Source organism: Aythya marila (genome assembly GCF_965140915.1).
Source record: "Aythya marila genome assembly, chromosome: 2".
NCBI lineage: Eukaryota > Metazoa > Chordata > Aves > Anseriformes > Anatidae > Aythya > Aythya marila.
The window spans coordinates 41682169-41705280 of record NC_139043.1 but is presented as its reverse complement, the minus strand read 5'-3'; the positions used below and the strand labels follow the sequence as shown (position 1 = coordinate 41705280).

Sequence of the window (23112 nt, the reverse complement as noted above, 5' to 3'; positions counted from 1 at the left end):
TCCAGATTTAAAGTCTGCTTGTAAAGTTTAAAATATTCTTAAATAAATACCACGACAAAATAATATCAGTGAGTAAAATAATAAATGAAAATTTGATTGTAAAAATATCTACAAGGCCATATAGAGATGATTTGGTGAAATGGTACTGTGTTATAACTAGAACAGATACTGATAAGATTTGATTTTATTTGTTTTTCACCCTAGAAAAAAAAAGAGGGGGGGGGGGGAATAATATGGAAAGTTATCTTGTCTATTAAAATAACTCTTTAATTTCATAAGAGTAGTTCAGAAGGAAAAAAAAAAAAAGAAAAAAAATAACTTTGGATTAATAGATGCCTGTATCAAATTCAAGACATTTTAAAGCTGCTGGTGTTGAAGACTATTTGTTGTTATATACAAAAGAAATGCTCATATGATGACCAAGAGTGAGCTTTCTGAGAAACAATTGTAAACCAGTCTGTTCAAGGATACTGAGAATTTAGAGAATTATTCTGCGGATATAGCTCTGTCTTTCATTTAGATGGATTTAGCCTTGCTTTTGCCATGGACATTTGTTCAATGAAGGACTCTAACATAATGCTGCTGAAGTAAGCCTTTTCTGCTTGAATATGTAATTTTGAAATGAACAGTGATTTGTAAACCTAGAAGAAAACTGCATCAATTATTCTGAATAAGTTAACTGCGAGCACTAAATGACAATTTTTTAAAGTATCCACTGCCTCTTATAATATTCAAGACTGTGGATATCATAGAGTAAAGCATCTGCACTGCTGCTTTGCAGCAGTATGATCAGCCCTGGAAGCGATGAAATTTAAATTCTTTATCAGCTCAGAGTTTCTCCCTTTAAGTATTTTATTTTTACACTGAATGCATTTTATGGCGTGCACATCTGTTTGCTAGAAATTTAATTAATGCCACTGTCCTATTTTGTCCAATCCAAATCTCTTAATCTAAGAATTAAAGGAAGAAGCCTGCTTTTACAAATAAAACGAAACCCATACCAATGCTACCCCCTTAAATTATTTTTCTGTTCTTGTTGCTAAGACAGATTTTTTAAAGATTTTTATGGAATAAATTTCAAAGTCTGGTTCTACTAATTCTTTCTGGTCTTGACCAGACAGTGAGAGTTTATACACAGTTGTCAACTGAATTAGAGAAACCGTATGTACTCCCACCACCCACCTGTTTGTGGGCAGCAGTGCACACAAGAACAGAACTGGGAACTTTCTCTGTCATCCCTCAACAGTGCAGATCCAAAAGGTGCAGCTTGACTGCAAAATTGTTTTGCTAGTCAACAAGTACTGCACGACACCCACATTTCTAACTAGCAGATGGTGAGGCATGCCTTTAGAACATGGTGAGGGATTTCACTACTTCATCTCTTAAAAGTAAATAAAAAATATTTTAAATTTCTATTTAAAAATCTGAAGTACAGAATTCATTGGTTATATGAAAGCACAATATCATATATGTATAGGATTTTAGATTTTCTGTAAAAATGTTGTGGTCATCTTAGATAAATATTACTTCAGTTGTTTACCATATTTCTTAAGCAGACAGTATGTATTTAAAGTACTGGTGATCCTAATGTGCTAAATATCAGAGACTCCTGGCTAAAGATATTTGTTCTGTAAGGAAAGATCAGGTAGTACTCTGCTGTGAGTCCTCCTTTTGATTAAAAAAAAAAAAAAAAAAAAAAAAAAAAAAGGATTAGAGTTAAAATGAGAAGTCTTTCAGCATGAATAAGCAGACCAAATGTCTTTGTTAATTTCAAGCATTTTTGTGAAACTGTTATAACTGCAACCTTCAAAAAGCCTGTCCGTTTTTTTCTGTGATTTCCAAATCATAGTAAGAACAAATACATTTTTTCTTAGTCACCAGCCCAATGGACCGCTGTTTGTTCTGAATACCAAGCTAGGTTTTTTCCCTGTTGTTCATGGATACAAGATTCTGCAGGCCAAGTTAAGGTTTCTTCTGTTTCTCCCTATCTCCTTTGTCTTCAGCATATTCTTTCAGTGATGGCTATGCAACCATATTATTTTTAGCATAGATGCATCAATTTGGATTGAATAATCTCAGTTTGGGATTTTAATGTTATTTAGTCACTTTCAGTCACAGAATGAAAGATTGTAAAATTCAAATCAGATTCAGTTTTCTGTATAGCAGCATGCTTGGAAGTTTACTAAGTCAGGGGCTGTTACTAAGCTAACCATCTTTATGTTAAGTTGCCACGGTGATCTTTGCTCTAACAGACACATTTAATACATTAAAGATGAGATTTCTACCAAGTCCGCTAAAGAACTGGTGTCACAATGAGGAATAATGACAGTCCAGCTCCAGAAAGGTTATTATGTTCTAATATTCAACGTCCTTTATTCTCCCATTGTTATATAATAACAAAAGCAAAATTCAAGAGAAATTGTTAAATGGGTTTCACACAGAAATCTTTATGTTGCCTGATAATTTTACCTGAAATGTCTGACCTGTCAGTCTATATCACTTCCCCACACTGTGACCTTCCTTTTGACTTTCTGTTCTGCTAAGATCATTTAATACCACTTCCACATAATAGTTTGTCTAAGGGACGTCATCTGATTTTTTTTTTTCATGTGATTTCTTCATTTATTTGGTATATACCAGCAGCATACCTTCTAGCACTTTACCCAGACTGTATCCAGTACTGAATTTACGCAGTACCTCTCATCTCCAAAAAAGATACTTTACCAAAGATAATCTGTAGTGTAATCAGAACGTTGCAAGTGAGTCCAAATTCTAAGCTGGAAGGAAAAGGAAAAAATACTATGGTTTCAAGTTGATTTTACAGATGAAAGTATTCAAGTATGTTTTACATCTCTAAATAGAGTGAAGATGTCAAGTGAAAAATCCGCCATGTGAGACAACCTTTACTTCCTGCTAAAACTTAAATTCCAGTGTCAGAATATCCCTATCCTTATAAATCATTGTCTTCCAGATTTATGAAAAGTACTGAAGAAATTAAGAGAAAGAAGTGGAGCCTGCTTTGTACTGAGTCAAAACTGAAATAACTGCCTTCTTTCATTTGCTTTAGATGGATTTTTCACTGGATTTTTTAAATTGTCATTAGGCTGTTGAGTGTCCATGTAGTGTCATCACAGAGAATGCATTATAATAGTTTTAGCAGGATGGAAATGATATCATGAGTAATGTTTGTTTTCTCACATTAGTAGTAAAATCAGATACATTAGTGTTCTAAATTAGGAATGTGAATCAAATCTTTCAGATATTTGAGTTGCAACAGGATGTAATATATTTATCCATTCTCTAGTGCATTTTATTGAATTGCCTTCATCATAAGCAAGTTCTGAATCCTCTAGTTAATTTGTATCCATTAATTCCAAAGACATTATAAAATGAAATAAGTGGAAAGGACAAGTGAACAAAATTTAAACTACTAGAGTTGTGAGGAGAATTGTAGTAGAAGCAGAAAATCTATTAATTGTACTTCCATTTAAAGAACTTGGCTGGTAAAGAAAATGCAACCTTTTGAAAGTAATTGTATATGTTCTGATAATATGTTTTAGTGAGTAACTAAGGATTTTTTTTTTTTTAATCACCTTACCACTATGTGAAAACTATTAATTAAACACTTGTGGATTGAATTATTTTTTACTTAGCCCTGAAGTTGTGAAGAGTGAACCGTATGGAGAGAAAGCTGATGTATGGGCTGCAGGATGCATCCTTTATCAAATGGCAACTCTGAACCCACCATTTTACAGCACCAATATGCTCTCCTTGGCTACTAAGGTATTCAGGCTTGCCAGATTAATTTACTAATTATTTTTCTATGTTTTTGCTAGATCCATGAGAATTCATATTTAAGGTTGTAGATGCTCTCTGGACCAGTGAGCAGGAGTGTTTATAGTATGTTAATACTATAGCTTATAGTATTATCAATTCATAGTATCATAGTATAGCAATTATCTTGTCATTCTAATTTCAGAAATTGCTTGCAAATATAAGCATATTATTACTTCTCAGACTAGTATATTTTTATCATTGCATTATATGAGAGGATATTTAAATATATAAAAGATGTTGAATGTACTATAATATTGGATTTTTGATAGGGCTGTGTATTATCTTAGGACATGATGACAAATAAAAAAAAAAAAGTAAAAATGTTATGTTTCCCTTATTCAGATATTACAGGCCTTTGATCTACAGTGGTTATGTCCATCAATGCATCAATGTGAATACCTGATTTGAATTGACATTCTGCATTAGAAGACGTGTTTTAAGTTTTTTTTTTTTTTCAAGTTAGAGCTGATGATGTAATGCCCATCAAGTTGTTTCAAGAACAAATATTTATAATATGAAATTTCCAAATAAAAAACTTAATATTTTTTTCTTCAATTAACTATAGATATTTTTTCCAGATAGTAGGGGCTGTGTATGAACCTGTGCCAGAAGGACTGTACTCTGAAAAAGTGTCACTTACTATTAAAAGGTAGATATTCATCTAGTTTTATTTTGATATCTTGCTGAAAGGATGTTTTGTTTTGTATGTTTCCAGCAGTGACAATAAGACACTGACTTTTGCTGACTTTAGCAACTGTTAGTTTTTGTCTTCTTATTTAATGGAGGTATCCACTCACCTTGCTAATAACACGTGCGGTATAGGTGAGGTCTAAAAACTGCATGCCAGTAGAGTCAGCACATTCAGCAAGACAGTGTAGAATCATTACTGAAGTTTAACACTACCAGTGCTATACTTGATCCCCTACACATCAAATTATTTTTTTTTTTTCATAGATTACAGCATTTTGAGTAATTTCTAAGAGCAGTTTGTGGTCAAGTAGGTAACCCTGTTGCAAAATGTTTTTTTATACATCAATGTATGATCACATTCATAGCTTTGTGTGTTTGTGACTGACAAATACATTTCCCACTAACTTCTAATACTGTTAACAAATCGGAAAATACACAGTAATGGAGGAAAAGGCAAACATTTCTTTGTTCCACTCACTCATCACGTTTTTCTCTTAGCTATGATTACATATTCCTCGTGATAATGTTATATGTAAGGCAAAGTATAGAAAGTGAGTGCACTCCTAAGAGATTTAGCTCCCTTGATAGCCCACTTTAGAAAAACTCCACTTATAACAAAAGTAGCTTTCTTTTTCAATCAGCTGTTGATTCCATCTCTAAAAAAAAGCACTTTATAGTGCAAAAACTAACATTTTAATACTATGTTTTATTGTACAAAAAAAAAAATAAATAAATGTTTCTGTTATTTAAAGACCTTGAGGATGAAGATCTACAGTGGAGAGGATAGGAGCTAATACAACTAAGATTTAAGTTTCAAAGGTCCTGAAAATAATAGTTTTAAATATTTACAGGTATTTGTAGTCAGAATAACTGGCTTTACTCATTCATTGTTCTCCATTTAAGAATAATGCAATAATTCCAAATGTATCCAGAAAATAGCTTCAAGGCAGTATATATATCAGTATTGATACGTGTTACAATCACTTATAATTTTTAACACATCTTTATCAATGACTTAGATAAAGCTATGATGTGAGAATCTGGCCTCTGTCTTTTCCTTCTTTCTCGTCTTGATAATGATGAGAAACTGTGTAGTATGGTTCTTTCAAGGTCAATTATTGAGTTACTCTTTGTAATTATATATGTAGCAGCTGTATTAAAACAAGTTCTCTAGTCCCATATCTTTATGCTCCTTTCATTATTATACTGGGACTACCTGGTTTAAATGGATGACTAGATAGGCATTTGTATGAAAAATTATCATTGCTTTTTTCCTATCTCATAAGCATTTCCCAGATTATTTTAAAAGCAACAGGTAGCATAACATTTTAAAAGTGTTATTGATTCTCTTACTCTGAGTTAGTTCTTAAATGAGATATTATGTTTAGTTTTTATCTTATACTTTGTGATATATTTAGGCAGAATGAAAGAACAGCAAATAAATGCAGTAATAGGGAGATTTTTGATAGTATAGATGAGAAAACATGAAATGAGGAAGTAAATTTCCAAATGACTGAAACACAATGCCTGTTAAAGATGAATGTCATATGTAAAAACAATAAATCAATTATAAGGATTAGAAAACTAAAAACTTCATTTTGCAACTGAAAATTTGCATTCAGTATTGTCATTATTCATTATTATTGTTAAAAGACAGTTTTATTGGATTAAGCTAGTAAAGAAAATTCCAGAATTATCAGCACCAAAGTCTTTCAGTGCTTAGTCATCAATTAATTGTTTCTTTCTAGATACAAGGGAAATAGTCTAAAGACCTATCAGAAATCTTTTATAGCCCCCATGGTTCTTGGAAATTTTGACCAGTTTCTATGAATTAAAAATCAGAAGAAAAATCAAATGGGACAGTTCTTAAGGGTGAAAAACTTGTTCCTATTTATATGAAATTTAAAATTTTAAATTAAACAGATAGTTATGATAATTAAAGAGATTACCTAAGTAAATTTGAGCATATTTGAACAAACAAACAACAAAAAAATGAGATTAAAATCCAGAAGTTTAGGTACTGTAAAAACATTTTTAAAACTGCTGCTTTACATGTGTTACACTGTTGTACTGTTTTAGAAATAATAAAATCATTCAGTGACGCTTTTCTTTGAAGAAGGGTGTTGGGTCAAGTGTGTCTGTGTGCTAGCTGGTCAATAGTACTCTGAAAGCAAATCATAGTAAATTATCAGGTCAACTGGAGTTAATAGATTTAAGACAATTTATAGCACATAAAGAACTGTCTCTGATGGCCTTCATACCTTACCCTATGTACAAAATATTCTGGGGATTTAAAAATGAACCTTATCGTATTTGATTACAGTTACTAAACAGTTCCCTAGAGTGCCTGAAAGATGAAACACAGAACTGCAGAGTAATTTAGGTTGGAATTGACCCCAGTGGTCTTTGCTCAAAGCAGAGACAATTAGATATGGTTTGTCTGGATCTTGTCTGAGTTCTAAATATTGAAGGACAGAGATCCCACGACTTTTCCGGGTTCTCTTCCAATGCTTATCCACCTTTGGGTTTAAAAGTAATAATAACAATATTAGTAGTAAAAATAACCCTCATATCTAATTGGACTCTTCTGTGTCCTAATTTATGTATGTTTTCTCTTGCCCTATCATTGTGCACCTCTGTGAAGAATCTGGCTCCATCTTTTCTATACTGTCTGTATTGTTTTTGGCTTGGATAGAGTTAATTTTCTTCCTTGTATGGTATGGTGTTGTGTGATTTAGGATGAGAGTAATGTTGATAACATGTCAATGCTTGTACTTGTTGGAGAGCAGTGCTTACACAGAGCCAAGGACTGTTTTGCTTCTTGTGCTGCCCTGCCGGCAAGGAGGCTGGGGGTGCCCAAGAAGCTGGGAGGGGACACAGTCAGGACAGCTGACCCAAAATGTCCAAAGGGATGTCCCTCACCATGTGGTGTACTGCTGAACAATAGAACTGAACAGGGGGGTTGGCCAGGGGTGGGATACTGCTTGGGGACTGGATGGGCATTGGTCATTAGGTAATGGGCAATTATATTGTGCTTCACTTGTTTTATATATTCTTTTTATTATTATTATTACACAGCAATCTTTATCTCAGCCCATGAATTTTACTTTTTTTTTTTTTTTCTTTTTTTCTTTTTCTCCAATTTTCTCCTCCATTCCACTGCAAGGGGAGTGAGTGAACAGCTGCATGGTGTTTAGCTGCCTACTGGGATAAACCACCATGCTCTTCCATTATAAAGATAGCAATCAGATCTCTGTGTAACTAGTCCAGGCCCCTCTGATAGCAGCCCTGCTCCCTGTGTGTCAACAGCTCCCTGCAATTTAGTGTTCACAAGCTTTTTGAGAGTGCATCCCGTCTTCTAGGTCTTTAAGAAAGACATTAGTAGCCCACTATCAATCCCTGAAGGGTGCTACTTTCAGCCACCATCTGGACTTTGTACTGCTGATGACATACCTATTTGAGCCAGTAAGTTCAGGCAATCATTTTCAATTGTAATCATACTCCATTTGTAGTCATCTGGATACTGTAGGATATTGTGTCAAATGCCTTGCTACAGTGAAGTTATACACAGCATGTACTGCCCTCCTGTTGTCCGCAGTTCCAGCAGTCTCATCATAGAGAGCAAGTCAGGTTCATCAGGTATGGCTGGAGTTTGGTAAATCCATCCTGGCTGTTCCCAGTCACCTACTTGTCCTTTGTGTGCTTGTTATAGTAGGTATCTAACATAACATCACCCATGTTGGATCTGTTCCTTTGATCCTTACACACAAGCTCTTGACTGCACCATGTGAGGTGTTGACATCTGCAGGCTGCCTCCACCCTGATTTGAGCCTTTCCCCCACATTGAAAGAATTGAGATCACTACCTCAGCCCTTTCCCCTTCACTCTTGGTCCCAATACTTTGTAGTCATGTTTGGTATGTTCAGAATTGTCCCTAGAATCATTGGTGTCCATATGGATGAGCAACAAGGTAATGGCCCAAAGGTCAGATGAGTCTTGTTAGTCTTTCCACTACAGCCTGAACCCAAACACCTCACAAACAAGAGATTTCACAGTCAGATCAGTAGATAGGTGCCTCTGTTCCCCACAACAGGGAATCTTAAATGATTGTCAGCTGCTGCTTCTTATTTGTGACACTTGATTCAGACTCATCTGGCTCTGGTATGTCCTCTGTTAGTTCTTGATCCTTCTCACCCATTCCCAGGTCACTGTACCTATTCTGTAGTTACAGATTTTCAGAGAAAGAGCGTTCCTTCTGCTGGCAGAAGTCACAAACCTTCAGCCTCCCCCCATCTCAGGAGCCTCTGTCCACTGCTCCTTTGAGGGTAATATCTAGATTTCCCTCCTCTTTTGCATTATTTATAGTTCTTATCTCTGCAGAGTCTCTGTGAAGATCTTGTCAATCTCCTGTACATCCTACTGACAGCACATACTGCACTCCCTGCCCAAGACCTGCACAGCAGCATCCTCCCATAGCAGTTCTGTCTGGGTTGGTGACTCTGAAGTGCCAAGGACAATTATTCCAGCTGATGCTGGAGACTGTGCTCTGTGGCGTGTTAATACCAAGGCTGCTCAGTGTCAAGCTGTCCCATACTGGCTTGAGCAGAGTTTTTGGGCCCCTTTGTGCACCTGCTGTACAGTCTGTTGTGACAGCTTCTACGTCTCTCTTGAACAGGAAAATGCTGCTTGATAATTTTCTCACTGTGAAGACTTTGGCAATAACATTTTTATAAGCTAGCAGATGTTCTCCCTTCAGTCTTTTTGCTTAAAATTATTTATGCCTTTCTGAATTGTATCCATTTGTGAACTTTGAGTGCATAAGAACTTGAAATTGTTACCTTGCTAAATTTCTGTTTTATCTCAAGTGCTGGCCAGCATGGTTTAATAAATACCAATGGAGGAATGCAGTGGTAGGAAACGGCTTCCAAGAAAGAAGTAATCAGTATTCATTAGAGAATGGTTCTTTGTATAGGTGCTTGACTCCTGATGCAGAGACACGTCCAGACATAGTGGAGGTCAGCTCTCTGCTGTCTGATGTGATGATGAAATACTTGGATGTTTTATCCACCTCCCATCTCATGTTGGAGAAGAAAATGGAGCGGGAGAGGAGACGAACCCAGAGGTACTTCATGGAGGCTAATCGAAATGCAGTAACCTGTCACCGTCAGCTTTCCACTTTACCACAAGTACGTACATATACTAGGCTTTATTTTTGCTTATCACTGTGTGTCATATCTGAGAAAATAAGGTACAATAATACTGGCAGAAAATAAATCAAAATGAAAAGACCCATTATCTTAAAACATTTTTCCATGTAGACTTTTAATTTTTTAACCCGCTATTCATTCATTTTTTTTGTGGACATGCTTGTGCAGCAAAAATAACAGTAACTTAAAACCTACTGTTATTTCACTTAGGAAAATGGTCTTATTATGAACATACTTGCTGTTTTGATAGAATTTTATAATGTTCAATTAATAATTAATAAATAAATTATTAAATAATAATAAATTATTAAATAATAATAAATTATTAAATAATAATTAATATTGCATATTTGTGAATAGGAAAATATACACTTAGCTAGAGTGAAACAAATGCATAACCTGTTGCATGATTCACAAACAATGGCACCTAGAAAATGGAACATATATAAACATAATTTTTAATTACAGATTACTAGATAAAGAGCAGTGAAGCTGATAAGGTATTTGCTAGTGCTTTCTTACTGTCTGATACAGTTCAGATGAAATACTTAAAGTTCTTTTGTTTGCTTCAGGCTATGTTTTAAGCACTCTTCGTGAAGGATTCAGTATTTTACATAATGAAACAATCTTGTATGTGATCCTGGAGAATTTTCTTAATTTTCTTTAAGCCTTCCTTAAAAAGGCTTTTTTTTTTTTTTTTTTTTTTTTTTTTTTTTTCCTGTGTAAATTATTGTTAAGGTAATTATAAAGTGAAGTTGTGATTTACACCACTACTCTTTTGTATCACGGTCAGAAAAAACAGATTTTTTTTTTTTTATTTTTATCAGGGCTCAATAGTTTGCACTGAAGTAGTAAAAAAGTTTTTTTAGGTATGGCTGGTTCCAAACACGTATTTTTTTTACATGTTTTTTGTCTTCATGTGCCTGGTTGAGTAGAAAGTTTGTAGTAATTGATGTTTTTTTTTTTTTTTCTGTAGTTTTTTGAACTATTGATCCAAGATAAGTATTTGTATTATACACTCTTTTTTTCTCTCAATGAAAAATTTGCCAACAACTTCCAAAAAAAAATCAAAAAACCCACTGCGGTTTGAAAAGTAAGAGGTATGAATATGGAATAAAGATAAAAGATAAGATTTATAATGCAAAGCACTATGAACAATTATTTTCCATATTTATTGAGTTTTCTTACCCTACATGTTTGGAAACTTGTTGTATATCATTATTTTTCAAATCTTGGTTTAGTCATTCTCTTGAATAGATATGATGAAATTTGCAAAAACACCTATGGATATAAAGCTGCTTGATTTTGGATTTCAGTGCAATTATCCTGCTTTGAGAAAAGTGTTCTATCCAGATACTTGTAAGATATGATATGACTCATAACTTTACATTGCACTTAGAGTGTAAATTCTTGTATAAATACTTAAAAAATACACCTATATACAAAAAGAAGAGGAAAGTTCCTCTGTGTTTTAGGATATAATGGCTAGTCTTCTCAAGAAAGGAATATTGTAATTCTACTTCCACTCCACTGCATATTTTCTTTTGTGTATTAAATGAAACAGCTAAAAACAGGACACTCTGAGAAAGATTCAGAACACTACAGAAGCTGAGAGAGTATGGCTCGCTAATGAGAAGTGGGAAACCTGGCTGTGTTCTTGCTCTAAGTAAAACACAACAAATCAAGATAGAATTTTCCAAATTTCAGAGGAGTGCTACAGAGCTTAGAAACAAAAGGAGCCATGTTGTTTCCTTGTTTTCACTATCATAAGAAAACTTTATGAAATTGGAGGATTTATTAGAAAAAAAAAAAAAAAAAAAAAAAAAAAAGACAACATTCTGAATTAAAACATTGGGAAGAATCAAGCAACAAGCAGTTGTTCCTGAAATAAAAACTTTGTCAGGTATGGACAACCTAATTCATCTTAGTCGAGGCTCTGGCAGTTCCACAGCCAGGCAATTTGTCATTTTTCCATGGTGTTAGGGAATTCAGTGTTTCTGCCATGTTGTTCAATGCTTTGTGGAAGCCAGTTATCTTACTTTTTTTTTCTTTTTTTTTTTTTTCCCCACTTAAATGTACTTATGGCCTCCTTTTTCATCCCAGTTGTGTCACATTGTGAATGTTTCTGAAATAAAGTGCATGCTCTGTGTCCTTGCTTATGGAACTATGCAGCATAGGTCTTCTACAGCCAGAGCAAAATCTGTTTTATAAATAGTTTAAGACAAGTATGGAAACTGATAAGTAGGTAATGTGAAAGGTCAGTAGATGATGCTTAAGAAGTTCAGTTACCTTGCCTGACAAGTATAGCACAGAATCCATTCCTGAGGAAAATCCTAGCAAGAGAATCATTATGAGTTTCTTACCTGTATTTTTATTTTTCCTTGTCTTCTATAGATGTTGTTTAGGTGAGAATAGGTGCAGATGTAAGGATGAGAGATATTTAATAGAGTTAGTGTGTTTAGTTCTGAAAGGTTAAAATTTGCTGACACAACACAGAGTACAAAGGACCTAAACCAGTAGTTATAGTAGTAGTAATTATCTCACATAATGCCCTAAAATAACAGTAGTTTTAAGTAATAATTAAAGTATCTTTTTAATATTTTCCTTTAAAGATATGAGAATAACCAAATATGAATATTATTGCTTTTTCCCCCTTTTTTTTCTTTTTTTCTTTTTTTTTTTTTTTGTTATTTATTTATTTATTTATTTATTTCTGATATCTAGATTTGTAAAGTGTAGATATTACTTTGACTATGTACAAAAAAAATCAAAATAAGTTACTTCTAGTTCTTTGGAAATAAACATTTGAGTACATGGCCATCAGCAATTATTAGCATATTTACTGCACATATCCTGACGTATTGTTAACTTAAAAATAATGCTTAGAAGCCCTTGATAAGTATGTTCACATATTATTTGGCATATAAGCAGAGTAACTTTTTTCCTACTGCCACATTTTTTTAGCTTAAAATACCAATACACCAAAAACAAATCAGGTAAAAACCTGCACTTTGTATGACAAAGTGTGTTTTTCTTTAGAATGTTCAGTTGACCTCCAAAACAATATAGAATGATGAATATTGAGATCAGCTATATTAGGAATAAATTCTTTACTGTGAGGGTGGTGAGGCACAGGCACTGGAACAGGTTTTCCAGAGAAGCTGTGGATGCCCCATTCCTGGAGGTGTTCAAGGCCAGGCTGGATGGGGCTTTGGGCAAGCTGGTCTGGTGGGAGGTGTCCCTGTCCGTGGCAGGGGGGTTGGAACAAGGTCATCCTTAAGGTCTATTCCAATCCAAACCATTCTATAATTCTATGATTTTGAATGTGGGTGAGAAAGATGTAAATTTTACAATTTCAATCTGTCAGCTAACATATATATAATAATATAAGAATCATTTCTACCTCTTGCTACTCTTGGCAGCCGGGTAGTCTGTCATGTCTGCCCATTTTTAATGTATTTTCAGAGTACCTTCTTTTTCTTCATTTCTGCATTTCTAGTTTGTGCATCTGGCATACATGCACTGTCACAATCCTTCTCTATAGCAGGATTTTATAAACTGTATTCTTTGGGAAGTTAAGCTTATTTTCACTTTTGTATTAGTAATGTCATTTGAATGTATATTTTATTTTACAATCCTTAGACACAAATCTATATATTCAGATAAAGTTTCCAACTGTGCTGTGCCTAGGCAATGGAAAGGTATGTACATTTTATTTTATTTTATTTTATTTTATTTTATTTTATTTTATTTTATTTTATTTTATTTTATTTTATTTTATTTTATTTTATTTTATTTTATTTTATTTTATTAATTATTTATTTTTAGGATAGTGCAATCTAGAAGAGTAGCTCTATATCTAGCTTCTGTTAGGGCTAATGGGGTGTCAGAACTCACGCCTTACCAGTGTTTGGTCTAAGCTGGTCCATTTGGGTTACTGTTAGTTGAGTGCTTTGTCTTAATGTTCAAACGCACAAGAATGTTTATGAGCAACATAAAAGTTTTCTCTCTGAATTTACCTGGTTTCACACTTGAATTGGTGAGCCTTCCAGCGTGCTAGAAAGCATGCTACATAGACCCCAAAATTAGTCATTTTACCTTTACATAGGATTTTTAGCTGCAGGTCATAGGACCTAGATCTGCAGATATCAAAGTTTTGTATCTCTAGTGGGCTTGGATGTCACTGCTAGGAGCCATACTCTGATTGTTCTGCTTGATTCCAGCCTATGCTAAGAAGCCTGGCTTATCTCTTGCAGAAGCTGATCAACTATTTATTGGGTAGAAGTACTGAAAGAAGCAATATAACAGTTTTCAGACAGGTCAGCATCTAAACTGAAGAGCCTGGTCAGACTTGAAATGTCTGTGCAGTTTTTCTGTCTTCCATCCACAGCATGAATAATCTACTTTCACAGATTTTTAGATAATTAAAATATTTTTAGATAACTGAAATATTCTATTATGTCTTTTCAAGATTGGTTTAGAAACATCAGCAGAGTAAGTCAACTAATAAGCTGACATTTTTTTTTATGTCACTACTATGATGAAGACCCTAATGTAAATAACTATGATATGTTTCCTAAGAATGCCTGTAAATACAGAACATATTACTGCTTCCACTCTTCTTTATCCATAAGAATCAAATTTGCTTATCTCAATCTGTTTCTTTGTTCATGGGGATGTGTGGCCAAAAGAGGAAGAGTTAAAGCTCATGGTTTACAAGTCCATACTTCTGTAGTCACCCTGCAGGCTACAATAATTCTTGCGATTAAAAGCTGGCATCGATTTCCTCAATTTTTTTTTTTAGAAAAGAGGACACACTCATAGCTATGTGAAAGGCATAGAAGGACAAAATGATGTAACCATTTTTACCAAGTCATCTACCCCCACATCCAAATTCAGTTTTGCACTGTTGGCAATTTGATCCTGCTAATAAGTACATTGGTAGTTTCTAAGCATCACCACATGCATTACAAAGTAGTACTTAATTAGCAATTCAATTTTAATTCATCCATTTTTCTTGTTAACTCAGACACAGAAACAAAAATGGGAGCAATGTTCATTTTAATTTCCTTTTTCTGAGTAGCTGGATATGTCTTTTATTTGTTCAATTCAGACAATCAATGTATAAAGATTTTTCTTAAAAAAGCTGCCTATGAAGGTAGTAGGTGGTTTTTTTATATTGGCTGAAGCAAATAGAGTGTTTGATTATACATCACTAGAATGCAACAGGGTATTAGTGTTGTAGCAATGTAGTCCAATCATTACATTAAGTTAGAATACTCTATTTATAGGAAAAAAAAAAAAAAGAAAAAAAGTGTGATAGCTCCAGTATGTGCACCACTGCATACAATTCCCATTGCTTTGAAAATAAGCGAGGGCTCAGGAATGTCATGGAAGTTTAGCATTCCACAAGCTGTTTTTTTCATCCATCTTTCACTCTGTTGATTTTGTTCTGACAGTTGTTGGTTTTGGAATTTAAGTAGCAGGTACTGGAATTAAAATTTAAATGCTAGAAGTTACTGCTTTTAAGGGCAAACCCATAATACATTTAATTTCACTTCAATTATTAGTATGTCAAAGTTCTTCAATATAATCACAGAAATAAGGCAAGAAGGGTTGTCAGAAATTCTTGTTTCCAAGAAATCTCTGAGCCTCAGAGCTCTGTGTCACTCCTGACTGGTATTTGACCATTCATTCATAAAAATGTTTAGCAATAGAAACATCTCTATGTGTCTATCCCACAGTAGGGAACAGTTTGGAAACAGCAGAAGTGTAGAAACTGTCTTTACTTTCAGTGATTGAGTGTCTGAGTCAGTCTTTTATGCCTGACAAAGATAATGTGTGGAGCACTATCAGGAGTGCTGAAGCACTATCAGAAGGTAATTGGAAAACCCATAGCACAGTATAATGTGCTGTGTACTGTATCTGCAGTTTTTCTGATATTTTCTTCAGAAAATGTTGGTCTCACATTGTATGTTTGACAGAATAGACGTATTATGTATGTCTTGTTTCCAGGAAATATGCATGTGCATATATGGCATGTATACAACACTTGAAATTGTCAGATCCACTCTTAACTACTATATAATTGGTCTGAGAGCAGTAAATCCAGCATGTCTTCAGAACATTAGATTTGTAGAGCACATTCAAACTTGTTACGTAGAGTGTGAATACTTCTCTCTGCAGGATTCCAAGTAGATGCAGCAGTTAAGTCCTTCCTTCGTGCTTTGTGGTCTTAAATTCTAACCTAAATTTTATTTGTTGCACCTTAAGCTGTTTACTTTTTGTCCTCTCCACAGTGAAAATATGTGGGACTTAGTTCTTACCTCTTATATCCTCTGTCATTATTTTAATTTGGACTGAATAATCAAATTCCATCAGTCTTTGTAAGTCATGTCTTCTAAACCTCTGATTATTCTCACATCTCTCCTTTAAGTGCTCTCCACTTTGTTAAAGTGTAGTCAAAACTGGATTTAGTTACTCCAAGTGAGAATCTTATTGGTACTGAGAAGAAAGATTGCACAGCTCTTAAGATGATTTTCCTCTTCTCATATCACAGTATGTTTACTTTTTCATAGCAGTATGATATTGTTCAGTCATGCTCTATTTCTGATCCACCAAAGTTCTCAAACATTTCCCTGTGGAGATGCTGTCTTACTAGTCCTTCCCCAAGTCTGTATGCTTGTACAGTTGTTTGTGCTCATAGAGCTTTGTATTTTCCCTCTTTATTTTTTTCCCCAGTTTCTACAGTTTCTCAAACCTGTATTTAAAATCTGTCACTTGCATTGACACAACTTTGTGTATGGTGTGTATGCTGTAATACAACATACATGCATATATTGCAGTCTATGCATGTTTAATGGACACTGCATCTATCCCATTATGCAAATTATCATTGGAATTCAGTGACTGTATTGAGCATTTTTGGACCAAGGTCAAAAAGGATCCAGAAAAATTGTACTCGTTACCCATTTTCAGTATAACAAACCCTCAAAGCAATGACCAAGTTGAGCATGATTTTTCTTGTCTGTTGTACAACCAGCTGTATTATTATGGTTTTCTCTAGCTCACACTTCCCTAGCTTTCCTGTAAGATATCATGAGAAACATTGTCAAAAGCCTTACAACATTACAACAACATTGCAAATAACATATACTTCTTGTTGCTAGTGCACAAGAGTTGTTGCCCTACTACAGAAAGAAGTAAGTTAAAATATGGTGGTTTTGATCCTTTTTTTTTCTTTCCCTTAGCTCATCATGATTTACAGATTATTGTTAACAATTTGTCATTTGAGTGTGTAGTTTGGTATTGACAACATTTGATCCTTCTCCCTTTACCCTGCTTTTTATGTCATAGAATGGGAAAGCTACCTCTCTTCAGTAATTGGGCACTGCCTGTTTAGAGCACAGAAAGCATGTCCATCTGCCGTGACTAGACTGCTCTAAGTGAGCTTTAGAGTCACCTTTAGAGGCTGCCATACTATGCTATGCTGTGGAAACTGCTATTGTGGCATCTTGACATAAGTCCATTGCTGAAATACAAAATGCTTTTCCCAACAGAATTTAAAGTGAAAATCCTGATGAGCCATCTTTTACAAGTTAAGTTATAGTGTTGGGAGTAGAACAAAAGATAGGGAAATAATTGAAGCAGACAATGGGATAGTCAGTGCTCAGGGATGCATGAGTAAGGGTTTTCAGACTGTACCATTCTGGTGTGTCCCAGTAAGGTCAAAATTCTCCATGAAAAAGACTGGGGAAGAACACTGTCTTAGATAAAGGCTGAATGGCCTTTAACACATGGTAAGAATAAAATGATTTAGAAATGTATTATTATTATCTCCTGACATTACCTTTGTACTAAAGGCAATAATTTGTTTAATCTGATCTGTTTATATAATTTATCCCCTAATCTTTATTACACTTTGCTCTGGAAAAAGTAAAACTAAAACTTGAATTTATTTGTGCACAACAGCAGCAGTATGAGAGGACTTGCAACAATATAGAGAAAGATCATAAAAAACAGTCTGCTTTCAAAAATCATTGCATTAAAATGGAAGCAATAACAGGGATCAAGTATTTCTGTTCTTTCCAGAAAGGCTATAAACAAAGACAACAGCAGAGGTAGAATTTTATTTTCATTAAAGAATCCCTTGCTATAGGCAAAATTCGGCACTTGAATGAGACAGGTAAATAATTAATTTCCATGTTTTGATTTTCTAGGCAGTTCTTCGGTAATGCCAGTCAGCATTTGGTCAGTTCAGCCTTGGCGAGTCTCTTTGGCATCCCATCACATCTCATTACATCAAGTTTGCTTGGTATTTTACTACCATCTTGATTGTTGTGCAGGTTTTGTGTTGTCCAGAAGTCACCTTCTTATTATTATGTAAGATGGAAGAGAATAAATCTCCCACAGCTTGTATATGGGATTCATACTCTCCTTGTCCAATCATTTATTTTTATGGTTTTCAGTTTCCTCATGGTCTGGCATTTTTTTCATTTTATTTTCTTTTAAGTGCTTGTTATGAAAAGACCTTCACCACAATCAAAGATGCTTTTTATGTAAAGGCTCAAAATAATTAGGCTATATTAAGAATTTGACAAGTTTTGCTCTAAATTTAGAATCAGCAGCTGAACCTGGCACCATCTAGTTCTGAACTAACAGCTATGTGGGAACTACATGTACATTTTAATCTGTGCATGTGATAGACGAGTCACTCTTTCACGTTTTCTAATGGATGCTATATAGGGGCAGTATGTAACATTTCCTTTTTGCTCTTTGTTGTCAGAAGCATTATGAGAAGTTGAGCCTTCTTAGCAGCACCAATGGAACACCTAGTTGCAAAACTGAATTTTCAGAAAACATTTACATTCCAGATGAAAGTTTTCAGTCTGCATGTGGAAAGAATGAGGATGAGGAAAGAACTTATGAAGAAATCCTGATAGAGAACAACAGCACTTTAGAAAACTCTGAGAAAGGTATTAATTAGCAAAAGAAAAATCAGGAGTACTATTATGCTGCTCGGAGGTGGGTTAAAAGTTGTTTTGCTTTCATTTTTATGTGCAGGTATGTTCTCAGAATTAGATGATGAGCTGGATGTATTGGACAATTCAAGTAGCTCCAGCCCAAGTCATTTGAAAGAATCTCCTTTTGGTAAGATCCCTTAAGAAGCAAGGGGTATAATACTTTCTAACAGTTAAATTGTCATGTATTCTAAAATAGTTGGGTATTTTATGATTCATTGCAAGTTCACCATCTGTTGTGGGTCCTAAGTAATACAAAATTAAAATAGCTGTGCCTCTGTGGCACCCATTTCCAGGGTAATATATTTTCTATCACATTTTCTTTATGTAGCTCATCCCCGTATGTTCAAGGAATGGCTATGGAAACTGGAATATTATTGAGCAACTTGACAAAGAAGGTGATTTTAGATTTGAGCATAAGGTAACTAAAGTTGATAAGAAACAGAAGGCAGACAGCATAAGAACTGTCATCTCAGTAACAGGAATTACATGCATATGAATAAATGGAGTGCACTGTTAGAGGGTGTAAAAAAAAACTTGGTAGAGGCAAGCATTAGCTGTGCAGGTGAGTTCATTGAAAGGAACCACAGAAATGCTGAATAACTAGAATAAAATTAGGAAGTGATTATATGACAAAACACAGCAATCATTCTGCCTTTAGTTACTTGTGGCAATCAGTTAGGAAGGCATCAGCTATGTTGAGTGTTAAGTAATAGTTTTTGTATTATATTCAAATATGAAAAGGAAATTATATTCAAATATAAAAAAGAAAAAAGTTGTGACATCAGTAATCATAGAATCATAGAATATCCTGAGTTGGAAGGGACCCTTAAGGATCATCAAGTCCAACTCTTGACACCGCACAGGTCTACCCAAAAGTTCACACCATGTGACTAAGTGCACGGTCCAATCTCTTCTTAAATTCAGACAGGCTCGGTGCAGTGACCACTTTCCTGGGGAGCCTGTTCCAGTGTGCAACCACCCTCTCTGTGAAGAACCCCCTCCTGATGTCAAGCCTAAATTTCCCCTGCCTCAGCTTAACCCCGTTCCCGCAGGTCCTGTCACTGGTGTTAATGGAGAAAAGGTCTCCTGCCTCTCGACACCCCCTTACGAGGAAGTTGTAGACTGTGATGAGGTCTCCCCTCAGCCTCCTCTTCTCCAGGCTGAACAGGCCCAGTGACCTCAGCCGTTCTTTGTACGTCTTCCCCTCCAGGCCTTTCACCATCTTCGTAGCCCTCCTCTGGACACTTTCCAACAGTTTCATGTCCTTTTTATACTGTGGTGCCCAGAACTGCACACAGTACTCGAGGTGAGGCCGCACCAGCGCAGAGTAGAGTGGGACAATCACCTCCCTTGACCTACTAGCGATGCTGTGCTTGATGCACCCCAGGACACGGTTGGCCCTCCTGGCTGCCAGGGCACACTGCTGGCTCATATTCAACTTGCTGTCTACCACGACCCCCAGATCCCTCTCTTCTAGGCTGCTCTCCAGCGTCTCATCGCCCAGTCTGTACGTGCATAGGCTGCCTGCTAAAATATGATCTATGGTGATCTAAGTATTAAATGGGATGGGATTCTGATCACATTAGAGGAAAACTAAAGAACATATTATACTAGAAAAAAAAAAAGCCATATTAGAACTAAAGAAATTCAAGATTTTTGTTTATACTATGAAGTTCTGACAGAAAATCTGTGGATCTTTTAAAATGGCCTTTTTAAATGTGAAGGTAATAAGATTAACAAATTTTATTGGTGCAAGGTTCCAGGCTTCAAAACCATAAGGTAATATTACTTAATCTGTTTGTAGTGCTACTCGCAAGCTAGATTTCCTTCAAATTTTGTTGCAGGTACGGAAAAACTTGACCGCTATTAATTGAACTGTCTAGCCGTTAGTTAAGAGCAACTAACTGATTTGATAATTCTGCTTATAATCTATTAACTTAATTTGCTATTTATAATTGGGTAGCCTGCCATTCTATAAATTGGATGACCTGTCGCAGCCAGCCTTGAGTTTCTTACCAACATTTTAAAAAAATATATATAAAATATTTATTTATTTCCTTTATTGCTCTTTTGTGCTAAGACAGTGACAGGATAAGGTTACCAGGTACAGAGAGGCATAGCCTGATGCTGGGAGGAGAATGCATAGGCAGAATCCCTTAAGGAACAGCAGTTGAAATATTCTGTTTTGGTGCTTATTTTGAAGAATAATACTTCATGTGTCACCCAGAAACTGAATTCTTTGTAAGCTAGTTCAGCAATGTTAAGAGACATTGGAAATCTCTGTGTGGTTTATTACTTGCCACACCCAATATGTTACTGGTAATTATTTCCTTGTTCATTTTTCTTTATTAAGAACCAAGAACTAACGAATTATTCAACTTAGCAGAAAATACCAGAAATTACGCTTCGTTGGGTTAGAAACTGGCTGGATAGCTGGTCCCAAAGAGTCATGGTGAATGAAGTCAAATCCAGTTGGAGACTGGTCACTAGTGGCATTCCTCAGGGCTTGGTGCAGATCATTGATGATCTGAATGAGGGCATTGAGTGCACCCTCAGTAAGTTCGCAGATGACACCAAGTTAGGTGCGTGTGTCGATCTGCTCGAGGGTAGGAAGGCTCTGCAGGAGGATCTGGATAGGCTGCACCGATGGGCTGAGGTCAACTGCATGAAGTTCAACAAGGCCAAGTGCCGGGTCCTGCACCTGGGGCGCAATAACCCCAAGCAGAGCTACAGACTGAGAGATGAGTGGTTGGAAAGCTGCCTGGCAGAGAAGGACCTGGGAGTATTGGTTGATAGTCGGCTGAACATGAGCCAGCAGTGTGCTCAGGTGGCCAAGAAGGCCAACAGCATCCTGGCTCATATAAGAAGCAGTGTGGCCAGCAGGGCTAGGGAAGTGATCGTCCCCCTGTACTCAGCTCTGGTGAGGCCGCACCTCGAGTACTGTGTTCAGTTCTGGGCCCCTCGCTACAAGAAGGACATGGAGGTGCTTGAGCGGGTGCAGAGAAGGGCGACGAAGCTGGTGAGGGGCCTGGAGAACAAGTCCTACGAGGAGCGGCTAAGGGAGCTGGGCTTGTTCAGCCTGGAGAAGAGGAGGCTCAGGGGCGACCTTATCGCTCTCTACAGGTACCTCAAGGGAGGCTGTAGCGAGGTGGGGGTTGGCCTGTTCTCCCACGTGCCTGGTGGCAGGACGAGGGGGAATGGGCTTAAGTTGCACCAGGGGAGTTTTAGGTTGGATGTTAGGAAGAACTTCTTTACTGAAAGGGTTGTGAGACATTGGAACAGGCTGCCCAGGGAAGCGGTGGAGTCACCATCCCTGGAGGTCTTTAAAAGACATTAAGATGTAGAGCTTAGGGATATGGTTTAGTGGAGGACTGTTAGTGTTAAGTCAGAGGTTGGACTCGATGATCTTGAGGTCTCTTCCAACCTAGAAATTCTGTGATTCTGTGATTCTGTGAATTCCATTGTTTTAATTAACTGGTTTTGACTGGGAAGATCCAACCAGTTCCTATTAATCCCAGTAAATTTAACCAGCATTGCCAGAAGTCATTGCACACTTTCCTCCAAGCAAATAAAGTTTAACTGATGTATAGGAACATCAAGATTGCTTTTTCAAAAAAAATAGTAACGTGGTCATACATTCTTAGATCATCTGTAGTTCTGTTGGATGTTGAAGTTAGTATTCAGTTATAATAAATGCCAGCAGATGTTTTTTCTTTCCATGGAAAAAGAAAAGATAAATTTTGAAAAATTATTATGAATTTCAGATATTTGGGTATTGCTTGGGTTATACTCCATTCATTGCTAATAAACATCTAACAGTATATTAATAATCAGCTATGATTTATCAAGCACATCAGCATTGCAGGGATAAATATGACCAACTTCTATCTAGCTAATTTGGAAACTGCTGTCATGAAAAAGAGAATTAAATTGCAGGTGTATTGATTTGGGTTTTGAAGGGGGCTGTCTCATCATGCTGCCATCATATCAATTTCTGAGAAAACAATCTGTAAATAAGGAAATATATCCCTCTAATTTAAAACTGGGTAATAATTTGTAAAAAGATGTCATGTGCTGTGCTGCTCAGTGGTACAGAAGCTGATATGCAGGTGAGTGTGAGTATAGCAGTGATTTGTTTTTTTATAGTCTACTAGTTGTAACAAAATTTCAGTAATTTTACATAACCTGTGCCTTTTTATTATAACTTAAGAAAGGGACTGTTGTTCTTAGTCTAGACAATGTCATTCCACAAGACCAATTTCTTTAACAATTCCTATGATTGCCAAATGCAGGATATATAGATTCTTCAGTAGTAGTTTCATGCTCCTTAAAATGATTAAGTCTACAGGATCAGA

At 35.8% G+C, this 23112-nt stretch overlaps 1 protein-coding gene across 14 annotated transcripts in view; it reads left to right on the top strand.

Annotated features, from left to right (window-relative positions):
• NEK10 (NIMA related kinase 10) overlaps positions 1-23112 on the top strand; it is a 122222-nt gene that overhangs the window by 44431 nt on the left and 54679 nt on the right. For 13 of the 14 annotated variants that reach the window (XR_014316789.1, XM_082752103.1, XM_082752098.1 and 10 more), the window contains 5 exons: positions 3654-3783; positions 4416-4486; positions 9500-9713; positions 18520-18709; positions 18798-18884. Coding sequence is in view for 13 of the 14 variants with exons in the window: in XM_082752103.1 (XP_082608229.1) it covers positions 3654-3783; positions 4416-4486; positions 9500-9713; positions 18520-18709; positions 18798-18884 (692 nt within the window). In the remaining variant the exon portion in view is untranslated. The remainder of the gene's footprint in view (positions 1-3653; positions 3784-4415; positions 4487-9499; positions 9714-18519; positions 18710-18797; positions 18885-23112) is intronic. The other variant, XM_082752102.1, reaches the window with a different exon arrangement.